This window comes from Ambystoma mexicanum, chromosome 8 (assembly GCF_040938575.1).
Source record: "Ambystoma mexicanum isolate Mex_15411 chromosome 8, UKY_AmexF1_1, whole genome shotgun sequence".
Classification (NCBI taxonomy): domain Eukaryota; kingdom Metazoa; phylum Chordata; class Amphibia; order Caudata; family Ambystomatidae; genus Ambystoma; species Ambystoma mexicanum.
In genome coordinates this window covers 1,424,385,425-1,424,399,191 of record NC_090929.1, presented here as the reverse complement: position 1 = coordinate 1,424,399,191, position 13,767 = coordinate 1,424,385,425, and the positions used below count along the sequence as shown (strand labels likewise).

General features: G+C 46.1%; 1 protein-coding gene across 3 annotated transcripts in view; it reads left to right on the top strand.

Moving 5' to 3' along the window:
* Window positions 1–13,767, top strand: part of PI4K2A (phosphatidylinositol 4-kinase type 2 alpha) — a 362,467-nt gene that overhangs the window by 121,889 nt on the left and 226,811 nt on the right. For all 3 annotated transcript variants that reach the window (XM_069611565.1, XM_069611564.1, XM_069611566.1), the window contains exons 2-4: window positions 625–825; window positions 6,485–6,616; window positions 7,033–7,186. In XM_069611565.1, coding sequence (XP_069467666.1) covers window positions 625–825; window positions 6,485–6,616; window positions 7,033–7,186 — 487 coding nt within the window. The remainder of the gene's footprint in view (window positions 1–624; window positions 826–6,484; window positions 6,617–7,032; window positions 7,187–13,767) is intronic.

Genomic DNA, 13,767 nt, shown 5'->3' with positions numbered 1-13,767 from the left:
AAAGTCGGCTTATTACTAACTATGCGGACACCAACAGGAGCTTCAGTGACGGAAGTAGGTGCTGTGTTTTTTGTGTAGAGAAGCAACTAACATCCAGTGCTCCAGATAGGATTTTGAGGCAGGAGTATGTTATTCCCTATTTCTAAACTTTGTGAATAAATGCAATTTTAACAGAGTAAAAAAATGTGTTTTCTACTTCGCGTCTTGTTTTCAGTCTGCTTCTCTACTGCAAGCGGTTTCATCCGGGCAGATACAAATCAAGATGTTCTGGTTTCTGTCAAGTGACCTGACCTTGAAACGCCCTGTGATCTCAACTAGTGTGTAATTGAAGGGCACAGACAAATAAAAGATGTTGTATTTACAGTATTTTAATGTGTAAAAAGGCCTGGTACCATCTCATGCAGTTGTAAACAGTGACCGTAAATCTACTGTACCTGATTCTTTCAATTATGAGACGCTAATATACTTCTGCTTCTATTAGCACAAGAAAAATGTTTGCAGCAGTGATACAATGCATAACTCCCTCTGCGATGTTTGCTCAAGCCACCGGTGTATCTTTTTTGTTTTTAGTACACTTTACAAAGGCTTGGTTTTTATCTAAAATTGTTTCCTTTTTTTCAACAGAAAATAATTGCTGTTTTTAAGCCCAAAACTGAAGAACCATATGGGCAACTGAACCCCAAGTGGACCAAGTGGCTGCAAAAGCTGTGCTGCCCCTGTTGCTTTGGAAGAGATTGCCTCGTTCTGAACCAGGGTTACCTGTCAGAGGCTGGAGCTAGCCTGGTAGACCAAAAACTGGAACTTAATATTGTTCCACGAACAAAGGTAAGGCCATATTGGTGAAATAGAGTTTGTGTAAAGGAGTGGTATTGTGTAATGTTCTTTTGAAAACACTGCAATATGTATCTGTAGTATATTGGTGAATAGCATTTGACTGTAAATATTCACATCAGACTTGAACATTAGCTCCCAAATTGACTATTGCAGGAAGCGTCTATTTTCTAAGAAATCTTTGCTGCTCCTCAGAACTGTTCAAAATGAACAAGAATAGTTTCATGACTGGAAGAATACATTACTCGGCTGATGCTATACCCTTTGATAAGTAGACATTGGGATGCATTGTATCATTGCAGTACATAGGAGACCAGAACGAGATGGTTTGGCTCTCTAATTGACCACACACCAGTGACAGAAGCTGGCCCCTTTGAATCATATTGCACTTTAATGTTTTCCCTTCTTGCTGTCACAGTGACGTTCATCATGCATGTTCTGGCTGGACAGACCCAGATGGCACTTTCTGCCTCACTCCCTGGATGGAAGTATACAATGGGAATTTTGCTTTCTGAAATGTCATAAGTAAGTAGACTGAGGTGGACTCCCCAGCCCCCCCCTCCCCCAACCGCACCCCACACACACTCCTGGAAGAGGGTGTCTGCCACCCCAGAGTTGAGCTCCAATTCGTGCTTATTGAAGATCTTCCTGCTGAGAATCTGCCTCCTCGTTGCTCATCTCCAGAAGGTGCAGGGCCAGTGGTCTAATTCAGTTAGATATCTCATACTCCCATATCCTTAATGTTTGCAGGGCCAACTGCAGAGATTTTGTGCCCTTCCTACCCCATTTAAATAAAACATGGCGATCATACCATCCATTAAAACTTGCACTTCATGCCCCATAATCTTCAGGAGGAAATCTTTCAAGGCATATAAGATCACTATGCGTTCCAGCACATTGATGTGCCACTTCAACTCTGCCTGAGATGACAGGACGTGAACCTTCATCCTGTTCAGGGTTGCTCCTCAACCATTCTGGAACAAGTTTGTTGTAATCGCCACTGAGAGGAGGGAGTTGTCAAAATGCACTGCAACAATTGGGTTATCCAGGTTGTTCCACCAGCAGAGATCCTCCTGCAGGCTCTAGAATAGCCAGGTTGGTAACCTGGGAGTGGAGTGACTGCTTCCACTCAGAGGCTAGATCTGGATATACCTCATCCTGGCATAAGGCACAGAGCATACATGAGGCTGAGAAGCCTCCGGAACCATCATGCTGTTGCTTGCAGCTGAGGAAGAATAAGCAGGTGTGATGGATGTCCTGGATTCTCTCATTACCCCCCCCCCCCTTGGAGACAAAGGTGGGAGAAAACCGCTGCCTAAGGGTTTGCAAAACCTCTGGGTGCTGAGTTTGGCTAGAAGTGTAGCAGCCAACTGCCTGCCCCCAGGGAAAAACTCAAGAACCTCGGGTCAAGCTACTGTATAGACTTGGTGTCCTGGAGATCCACCATGCAGGCCCAGTTCACCCAACAAAAGGCCAAGCGTTTCTGCACCTGTTTGATCATTTTGAACCGTTTTAAACAAAAGGGTAGAGGTTTAAGTGGGAATGCTCCAGAATTGTCCTTGGGCCAGCTGAACAACCGCAACCCCCAGACCACATCCACCTCCACTGCCCCTAGCTCCAGCAACTTCTGAATCCCTGAATATGAGGAAAGGAGCAGAATTGACAAACTCAGTGGGCAAGGAAGGAAAGGCAAAAGCCCCATCTCACAAATGACAGGATCCATGGATTCTCTGCAATGACCCTCCATGAATCCAGATAGTGGGTGTGACCAATCAGGAGTGTTCGTCCTTTCTTCCCAAGGGGGGAGATGCCCCTTTTGAGGCTAGGGAGGTGAGCCTGCTGTGCAACACCCTCCTTGGGGGTCTGGGCAAGCGGGACCTCACTGGGAGTGACTCCTCCTTGGGGGACAAGGACCCCATTCCCAAAGGAAACTCCTTACACAGGACACTTTATCTGCATCCATGGGACTGTCTTGCATCCAAAATGCCGTGTCCGCCTTCTGTTTGCTTGTAGATAATGTGGGAACCAACATAAGGGAGATATCACTTTAAGAAGAAATGGGTATGAAAACCAGACAAGGAGGTTTAATCGGTGGAGAGAGAATGGTGCGCAAGCAAAGCCCCCTGTTATCAGAATGCCAAGTAGAGGCAGAGCTCAGTTAACTCTGAGATGCTGGGAAGGCAATTTGGAGCTGCTGGAAGACCACTGTAGTAGACAGCAGGAGAACAGTTGTAGGGACTGAAGCAGAGGAACCGTCCGAAGAGGTGGCGTGACGATTGAGGTGGTGTGCCCGGGGCCCTCCTAACTACATTGAAACCTGGTTGATAACCAGTGAGGAAAGCTTACACCAGCCGTCCTTCAGGGAACGCAGCGAATTGCTGAGAAGATGAGACCAAAGAGACTGAAAACCCAAGAGAGAATCAGAAACCAAAGCAACCAAGAAATGAAAACGAAGGGAGGAAATTGACCTACCCGAGCATGTCCAGAGGCCCCCAAAGGCACCTATGGCTGATCCAGCACAGCCCTGTACCTGCAAGAGTGGGTGGCTGCCGGGAGAGCAAATAAATAGGCAAAGATACTTATTGTGGTAAGTGTAGGAGCAGAATAATGAATGAGCAGAAATGGGCATCTGAGGAGATATCCAAAAGCCTAAAACAAGGAAAAGGCTGTGAATTATTGAGTGAAAACTATTAGCGGGAGCGGGGGGTAGAGGAAACTCCAAGAAGGGATTTCCAGGGTGACAAATGTTAAAAAGTGGGGAGACCTCTTTAAGAGAAGTTGGGGAAACTACTGGGAGTTGGAAGTGCATAGCGAAGTACATCAAGAAGGAAGGAACTTGATAAAGCCATCTTGGAGATGGGGAAAGTTTAAAAACTAATAAGTTAAAGACACAACTCGAGACTATACTACAGAGAAGAATATTAAAGTTCATTTGATCAGGAAAGAGACATTACATTAAAAGAGATCGTCCCAGGGAGTAGCTTTTGGGATACAAGAGACATTTATATATTAAACTTATGTGAAACAAGAAAACCTTGGAAGAAGCCGCAAGACAAAAAGGCAAAGGGTAGCCCACCAGAAGAGAGAAATTCTTTTGGACCGAGGTTAGTTGGTATTCGTGGTAGGGTCAGACTGAGGACACTTTTTTTTATTTTTAGACTTCCTGACTACAGACGAGCACCTTAGTTTAATTTAGTTAGGTAAAGGAACTTCCCTATAGCAATAGGGCAAGATAGCACTGTTCTGATGATTTAAAATAAAAACACTTAAAAATGTCTGTGTTGTGTCTGACGATTCTTTCTTCTGACCCGCCACAAGCGATACTCTTCCATCACCTGACCCTACATGAGTGATCAGAATTTGAACAACCCCATCATGCTTGGACTTGGCCTCAGTTGGGGTGGAGGAAGAGACTTGGTTGAACCCTCTGTGGGTGGAACGCTGCGGTTTTCTGTGGTGGTGCAAAGATGACCTATCCTGCTGACGAGCTCTCGCTCCTGGAACCAGAAACCCTGAAATATTGCAACCTCTACTTCAGCTGGGAAGTGAGAATGGGCTTCTGCTGGGGATTGGTACACATGCTGTTCTTTGTCTTCAACTCCTCCTTGGTTTTGAGTTGAGGGGTCTGTCCCATCAAATGGGATATACAGGATTTTCTCTTGAATTTGGTTGGTCTCATATATGCCTTGCGCCCTATGTCCACGCTCATCGGTATCCCCCGTAGCTGCCGTATTGATATGGTCCACAGCAGCCTGCAGGATATTTTGCGCTACCTGATGCGTCTTTGCTAGTCCGACCAAGAAATAAACGTGCAAATCCTTGGGCAGGAATTGCTCGAATCCAACAGACAACTCCCAGATCCTCTGACTTATAGTGGCTAAAAGTGCATCTCTGCCTTCTCATGGATGGCTCTATCTGACGATGGCAGGCCCTCTTCGGGCCCGTCGGCAATTCCCAAATAAGCTGTAGGCGTAAGTGGAGGCAGGGGTGATGAGGTTCCAATGGCGGCAGTGGTGGTCACGCGGTCGGTGCTTCCAACTGCATCCGGGTCGACTTGAGTCTGTACAGGTCCTGACTGTGGCGAGCGATGGGCATTGCATCCTGAGGTGTAATTGGTTTGATACCAGCACACTGCTGAGGAGTGCTTCCTTGCACCGGCATGGGAGGCTGGTGAGCATCTCTTGGGTGATGTAATGCAAATGGCCCCTCCTCTCTGGCAACTCCATTATCTGTAATTTAATGAAAAAGTATTCCTTCACCGGATGCATTTGAGAGGACTGCAGATGTGCTCAAACCCATGACACTGCAGTGACAGGAACCCTCGATGGCCCTCACATTTGAGGTTGAACCTCTCCCCGAAAGCCTGAATCGTCCAGATACATCTGCACCTAGTTCACTGTGGATGGTAGGGGCAACCTCGTGGGCACCGACCATTGAAATGTGGGAGAGGAGGGATCCCAAAGAAAAGCCTGAAGGTCCTGGGATTTCCACGAAAACTAGTGTAATTAGAGGAGCTGATCCAGAGCTTGTTGGCGGTTTCGCAGGACTGCCCACCATTTTTCTCGCTCTTCTCGCCCTTTGTCTGCCATTTTATGGTGTTTGGCATGTGTTTGTGAATGTGCGCTCTAGCCACTTTGGGTATCACTTGATGAGACTTATTTTCCTTAGCCTCTTTCTGGGGAACCTCGAGTGCAAACTGTTGGGTTGGACTTCGGCCCGAGGGGGATCTTCTGATGACCATCCGGTTTTGTGCTCAGTGTTTATCTGGACCAGACTATAGGCTCATGTAGTTTTCTGGAAGGGCACCTTATCTCTAGGAAAACAGATTGAGGAGCAGAACAGACACATAATGTACCCATTCAAAACCATTTACAATTTTAGCAGTTCTGTTAACTACATTTTTATAAAAGCATGCATTACTAACGTAACACTATTGCACATAGTGTGTCCACAAAATTGAGTGCAAGGAGTTTTAAAGTGGGACTTAGTAAGTTTGAAAAAAATATTCAGGTAATTGAGCAAGCTTTAAAAGTACAATTTTAAAAGTGCACAGTATGAAATGTTTTTGGTTTTGTCAGATATATAACACCTTGACAGTTCTGTTGAAGCATCCTGTGTGATTTGGTAAGCTCATTATTTCTGGTAAGTGGTGGGGATGAGGATTTGGGGTCAGAGGGTGATGCCAATTCTGGTGCGTGCTTCAATCACATTGTGGCAGGTTAGTTATATTGAGGGCCTTCTGCTTTGTGTTGTGCAAGTCGATTGGAAATCAGATCATTTCTGTAGAGTCTGTGGATGTATTTTGGGGCAAACGTTGAATATAACTTGTTGTGCATATCGAACTAAAGGTTCAACTGAACCCTTCTGCATATTCTAAAATTACCAAACATCAAATACACACTGAGATGTGGCTATAGGTGTTCTGCTGGAATTCTGTTTGGATTGACATTTAAATCCTCTGGTCTCCCAGAAGAAAATTAAAATAATGCATTTCCCTATACTTGGGTAACTTTTCAAAATGATTACCAAGCGTAGGGAAATGGATCTTGAAATAAATTATTTTGCTAGTCTTACTGTCCAGAGGAGATGTGGCTTGTAGACACAAACATAGAGTAGACCAGAGGATTAACAACTATTTACTATGTCCTTCTAGGTTGTTCACCTTGCCAGCGAGACATTTAATTATAGTGCCATTGATCGTGTGAAGTCAAGGGGGAAAAAGCTTGCACTGGAGAAAGTGCCGAAGGTTGGACAAAGGTTTCACCGTATTGGTCTACCGCCAAAGGTATGAAACCAAGTCTCATGCTGCCTAAGCGGTTCCTTCAATTCAGAGTGATTCCGCTTTGCACTGTAAAAACAAACTTGTTTCTTTTTATGCTGATTTTGGTTCTTAAAAGCAGCAGAAGGAATTATTGTAATTTGAGGTTGCTTTTTATATTTGTTTGGTGTCTAAGCTTGCACTTGAAATTAACTGCTTCAGTTGACTCAAAGTCTAAAACAAAAGTCCACTTTTATAATTTCTACTGTGTACATGAAGATTTAAATTTCTGTGAAAGAAAATGTTGAATGTAACACAACTTTCTTGTACCTTTTTTATGGCAGATAATATGCAAGCTTATTCTACATTTTCACATTGAGTTTATTTTGAGACTTTTTCATCCTTCTTTATTTGATCTATTGAATTTCCTCTTAAATCCCCAGGTTGGCTCATTCCAGCTGTTTGTCGAGGGCTACAAAGATGCCGATTATTGGCTAAGGAGGTTTGAGGCTGAACCTCTCCCAGAAAACACAAATCGTCAGTTGCAGTTGCAGTTTGAGAGACTGGTAGTTCTAGACTATATCATAAGGAACACTGGTAACCACCACAACTTCCATTTTATTTATTTCATTGGATATTTGTAAGGCGCCTATACACAGGTGTTTCCAGACGCCACATGAAAGGATGGGTGGGGTGTGGGGGTGGACATGGGAATCGTAAGAATACAACAACAAAGAACAAAGAAACTGTTATATTGGCTTTGTGACAATCCTACCGTGCAAGTGCATGACAAGGTGAGAAAGTGCAAGGGGGTCGGGGGAAGAGGGAGAAGTGCAAGAGTAGGGTACCCCCACGGGTGAGGTGTGGGCAAGTGATAGGATATATGATATTTTATTTATAGTGCGCCCATACACAAGTGTTTCAAGGTGCAACGAGGCAAGGGAGGGGTACAAAGGAAGACAAGACGACAATCTTACTAAGCCCATTGACATTAAGAACATGCAAGTGCAGTGGAGAGGGAAGGGGAAGTGCAAGGGGCAGGGGAGGAGTGGAAAGTGCTGAACACATGATCAAAACAGGTCCTGCAGGTGGCAAGTGCTAGAATTAAGCGCAGATAACGGGTGTCTGATAAGTGCCGGTAAGGGGACTGTAGGGTTTCAGATACAGACCCAAGTGCAAGGGTTGAGAGGAGGCAGTGTGGGTATGCAGCTGGGTGGGCAGGGATCTGGGCCCGAATTCAGAGCGTCGCCAGGTGCCCAGTGCAGAAATGGACAGATCAGCAGGGGAGAGGAAGATAGAAGGCAGAATCAAAGCGGAAGGTCTTGAGGTGCTTCCGGAACCGAAGATGGTTCTCAAATGTCAGAGCGGTAGGGAAGCTGTTCCAGAGGGAGGCCCCAGTCGAAGAAAGATCTAACAACAACTAGTTGCTTGGAGAAGCGACTGACCCTTAGGGCGTTCGAGGAGCGAAGAGCTCAAGTAGGAAGGTATTTCTGAAGGGAGAGTTGAAGGTATTGCAGACCCAGGCCCCAGAAGGCCTTATGGACAATGCAGAGGGTCTTGAACTGAATCCTTGCAGCCACTGGGAGCCAATGAAGAAATTTTAGGGCTGGAGGCCTACAATCCCTGGGCTTGAGGCCAAGGACAAGTTTTGCAGTCCTTATCTGGATGAGTTGCAGAGGGCTGAGATTAGTAGCAGGCAGATTTAGAAAGAGGCTATTGCAGTAGTCCAGCCTACAGAGAACCAGAGCTCTAGAGACAGTGATCTTCTGGGGGGAAGGAGAGGATAGGAAGAAAACCTCTGAGGAGGTGCAGTTGGTAGTTTGACTTCTTAGAAACGTCAGAGATGTGTGGAGAAAAGGAAAGCGTGGAGTCGAAGATGACCCTGAGGTTCTTGGCCTCACATATGGGATCAGGAGGTTCCCGTGGAAGGGCTCGGGGGTTAGAGGGAAGAGCGCAGTGGAAAGGTGGCCTGGGTTGGGATAGTCCTGGAGAGGGTGCCAGAGGGCAAGTGCTGACAAAGGATGCCGGGAGGGACTGGTGTGGCGTGGTCTGGTCCCCGTATGACACTGAAGGGACCAGGCCCCAGTCGCAGCGGCAGGTGGAGAGTTTAGCACGGGAGGGGGAGAGGAAAGGAGGATGAGAAAAAGGTCTTGGGAAGTTTCTGGAACTTGAGAAGATCCGGCTCAAGTCTGATGGAAGAGGGAGGCTGTTCCAGAGGGAGGCACCAGCCGAGGAGAGGGAGCTACCTCTCACTCTGCTTGGAGAAACATTTGGTTTTCTGTCTCCAACTCTCAGCAGGCCAAAGGATTCTGCCTGGGAGGTATTTCCGGAGGGAAAGCTGGATTTAGAGGTCCCAGGCACCAGACAGCCTTTTGAATGATGCAAAGGTTTAGGATTTGATACTTGCAGCCACCAGTAGCCAGTGTAGAGATTTTAGGGCTGGAGAGATGTGGTCCCTGGGCTTGAGGTCAATGATGAGTCTTGCAGTCCTATTCTGGATTAGTTGGAGGAGGCGAAGGGAGGAAAGAGGAAGGTTAAGCAAGAGGCTAGTCCAATAGTCCAGCCTAGAGAGAACCAGGGTGCCGGCTCTGGAGATATTGAGCTTCTGGGGGAAGGTGAGGAAAGGTAGAATGCCCCTGAGGGGATGAAGCTGAAAATTGGACTTGGCAAGGTCTGTGATGTGTGGAGAGGTGGAGAGAGAGAGAGAGCGAGAGGAGTCAAAGATGATCCCAAGGTTTTTTTGCCTCACAAGTGGGTGAGGGGAGAGTACCCAATGAATCGGGCCAGAGAGTGAGGGGGAAACTAGGAGCAGGCATCCCAATGAGAAGGATCGGTCGTGCTGGCGTTGAGGCAGAGATCATTGGCAGAGCATCATGCCTGAATAGCAGTCAGGCAGTCTGGTATAAGGCAGGAAGAGGAGGTAGGGGAAGGCAGCCGTAAAGGGAGTGGGTGTGTAATCGGCCTAAAACTGGTAATGAAGGGAGTAGGTGGAGATCCGAGGGGCCAGGTAGATGTTTGAAGAAGATCCATAGCGATAGGATAGATCCCTGAGGGACGCCAGAGGTAGAGATTGAGGTGGAGGAGAGAAAGGGACCCATTTGAACTTGGGAGGATCTGTTGGAGAGGAAGAGAGGAAAGCCACACCAGTGGGCCTGTCCGTGATACCTAGGGTATCACACAGACTGTTTGAGGATGGAGTAGTTGACAGTGTCAAAAGCAGAGGAATAATCGAGGAGGATCAGAGTTCAGATTAGAGAGTAGGTATTCTCGGGTATTCAGGAGAGCAGTTTCAATGCCCTGAAACCAGACTGGTGGTCATGGAGGCAAACAGCCTATTTGGTGTGGATGGTCAGCTGGGGAATGACAAGCTTCTGTGTGAATTTACCCAAGAAAGGGGTGATAGAGATAGGTCAATAGTTAGCCGGGCTAGATTGCTCAGCAGATGGCTTTTTTAGGAGAGGGTGCACAAGAAAGTGCTTGAGGGGAAGATCCTGTGGCAAGAGTGGTTGCAGAGGTCAGCCAAGGCAGGGGCGAGAGTGTCGATGTTGTCCTTGATGGTTGTGGAGGAGCAGGGTAACACCTGTTTAGCGGAGACTTTAATAGTGCGGACAACTGTCGAGATCTCATCTGTTGCAATGGGAGCGAGGGAGGGAGAGTATGGGGTGGGGGAGGGCCTGAAGAGGTAAAGGAGGGAGGTGGGGGTGGGGGAGCAGATGACAGAGAGGACAGGATGTCGAGTTTTGGAGGGAAAGTGGGAGGCCAGTGCAGAGCAGAAGGCCTGGGAGGGAGGAGGAGAAGAGTCTGCGGAAAGATTGGCAGATTTTAGAGTTCAGCCGTGTTGTGTGGCTCTAGAGATGCGAGCTTGGACATGAGCTCTTTTCTTGGAGCAGATGGAAAGACGGCAGGCCGGTTTGTCTGGGGATGAGCTAGAGGTCTGCCACTTCCGTTTTGCACTTTCGTTTCAAAGCAGCTAAGTCAGACTCATACCATGGATCCTTGGACAAGGGCAAGGATGTCCAGGGTGTTGGTGATGGAGAGATGGAAGTTAGTTAGAATTAATGTTTGAATGCATTTAATTGCATTCATGCCGTTGATGTAGTAGGAAGATGTGATGAGTGATGCACTGCATCAAGAAGACAAACCTATGAGAGGAATATTTTTTTTTTTTTTATTATTAAAAAAAGAATTGATTAGTTTCCTAAGGCCTTGCCATCAAGCTATGGATTATGTGATGAAGGTGCAGGTTGAGGAGGACCAAGGAGCTGTTGGGGTTGAGGGAGTGGGACTAACCCCTGGAGGCTGTTTATGGTGGATTCCCCCAGAACTTCCCTCATCATTGTCCTCCCTCCTTGCCCCCTCCGCCCCCCACCTTGGTTGTAAGGGCAATACCAGTAGTGGAGGCAGAAATAAATTTAGAACGGAATACAGGGATTACATAGTAAAACCAGTGACTTGGGACTGCACCATCAGAAATGCTGTAAACCCCATTGTTTGACATCCAAGCATGCTAGCAGCTTGCATGCCTGCACCACTTAGTTCTTACAGTGAAGCAGGACGACCCCTCGCAAAACTGCAAATGTTCACCATAGATTCGGCAAGATTGGGGCACTGGAGCAATACAGCACTACACAAGTGAAGTTACATAGACCTTGATTAGTGATGCATTGAGCCATTGTGCCGAGCTGTGCAGTGCTTATCTGAGTCTGATCCGACCCTAAAATGGTGGTGGGTCATTAAGCCCTTAGCCTGCCATCCTCATGAAATTAATAAGCGCGGAAATCTGGAGAAGACACAACACATGAGTAATGCTCAGAAGAAAGAGCATGCCTGTATGAAGGTGGAATCGAGGAAGCCTGATCATTCCTATTCCCAAAGTTTAAGGGGAAATGACCCAACCAATAATGGGCAGTTTGGAGTTTGGCCAGACTGTTGTGAGAAGGTTTCAGGCTCAAGACCAGAAGGGTGAGAACAGCATCTGACGGGAGAGGGAACTTCATGCTGGTAATTGTTTTGGGTAGTCCCGAAGGTAACCGGAATCCTACATACTTGCTCTTAGCTATGTTCTGTGTCTACATCCCAGCAGAGGCTAGGAAGCAGACACTGCACTATTTGCACAATCAATCAACCCAAGGGGAAGTTGCAAAAGCCCACTCAGGCACCCTAAACACTTAGTGACTGTGTATTAGTTATAATAATAATATTATTATTTAGTTTCTCATCACGCACAGATGCCTCAGTGTGCACAAAAATGCCAAACAAATCACGTACAGGTACAGATACAGATAAAAAAATAAAATCAGGAGCCAGACATCAGACCGAAGGGTGAGTAACCTATTCCTTTGAGTTAAAAAAATGAGTCTTTATGGCTCTTTTCAAATTGGCAAGACATGGGGCACTGCGTTTGTTGGGAAGGGCGTTCTCTAGACTTGGTGCACACATGTTAAAACTAGTGCCACCAAAGTTGTTAACTTTGTATTTCAGAAATTACTAATCTGTTGGATCCATTGGAGCGTAACATTTTCATGACAGGGATCCTATGTAGGCGTCTTGTCAAATACTCTGGTGCCTTACCCGACATGCATTTATAAGTGAGAGTAAGAATCTTGTGGGATATTCGATGGTACACAGGAAACAAACGTAGAGAATGCCTTAGCTCTGTTATATGGTCCCTTATGCCCATCGCCCACACTGCTCTACACAACTCTGGGCTATATGGAGCGTTTTCACATTGTTTTTGGAAAGTCCTGAGTCAAGGAGGACCACTAGGATCTTCACAAAGGGGCTGACCTAAATAATCAAGTTTGAAATTTTAAAATGACTATATTTTACCTCCAACATTTACAACCATTTGTCTGAGCCCACAATCATCAGCTCATGCTGATCGTTATTCAGAGCAAGCGGGTTTACGATCATCCAATTATGGTTAAGATAATATGTCCCTTTAACAGTAGCAGTATCCAGCTCATGGTTCCCTGTTAGCTTGAAGACCAGCTGGGTGTCGTTGGCATAGTATACTGAATGCTGACGCCATCCAGCAGGTCAAATAGCGGGTGCATGTATACGTTAAATAAAGACATGCACTCTGAGGGCTGCCACTTGTCTTGAGCTGGGGGGAGGCTGAAATCCCATACTAGGCACACTAGCTGTACGAGGACCCAGAAAAGATGCCACCCATGCAATGGTAGAATCTGAACAATTCACGTTCTTCCCTAACGTCTCAAGCAGAAATTAATGATCTACTAGATCAAATGCTGCGGAGAGGTCAAGTAACCTAACCTAAGCAGAGCAATCCTGCCACCATCCATAATCGCAGCTAGTTAAACATTGAGGTCTCTGTGCCATTCATAGCACAAAAATCTGAGTGACAGACGCCCAATAAACAGTGTTTTTCAATGTGCTCTTGTAGTTTGGGGTAAGCCACCCTATCAAGAACCTTCAATAAAAAAAGGAACACTAGTGATGGGGTGGTAGGTACCTGCAATCTCTGGATCATGTGATTCTTTCTTCAGTATGGCTGTAATCCATACTTCCTTTAAGCACTGAGGAACATCTGAGGAGGTAAAGGAGGAATTAATCATATTAGTAATTAAAGGCGCAAGATGATTAATTGCGTTTTTGATAACGGTAGCCGGACAGGCATCACCAGCACAAGCGCTATGTTTGAAGATAGTTGGCAGAGGGTTATATCCCTGAAACTGTTTGGTAGCGAACTGGAAATGGAGTAGTACCCTATGTCCTCTTAGTAAGACCATGTGATTGTTTTGGTATACCTCACACTGACATGGTTAGTTATACTTTTTGCATTATAGTGGCAGGCTCAAATAGATCCTGTAGGAGTTGCTCCAACATTTTTCCCTCCAACACCAAGGGTAAAATTAGCCTATGGGACAAGCATTTGTTTCTTGGCTGGGGCGTACCATGTCCTGCAAAGTGACTTTCGGAAAGCATTCCTCACACTATTGGATGGATGGCTCTTAGCTTGGTGGAGGAACGGCTGCATGGACAAAGGCTCGAAAACCTGCCAGGCCTTCTCATTTTTTGTATCCTTCTCAGATCGCATATTGAGTAGCACAATTGTTTGGTAATAATTGCTAATTTCAACATACGTTTACCAAAAAGTGCTCTAAAACGACTACCCCCCAGTATGCAATGCTATGCAAAGCAGGAAATAGGAAAAT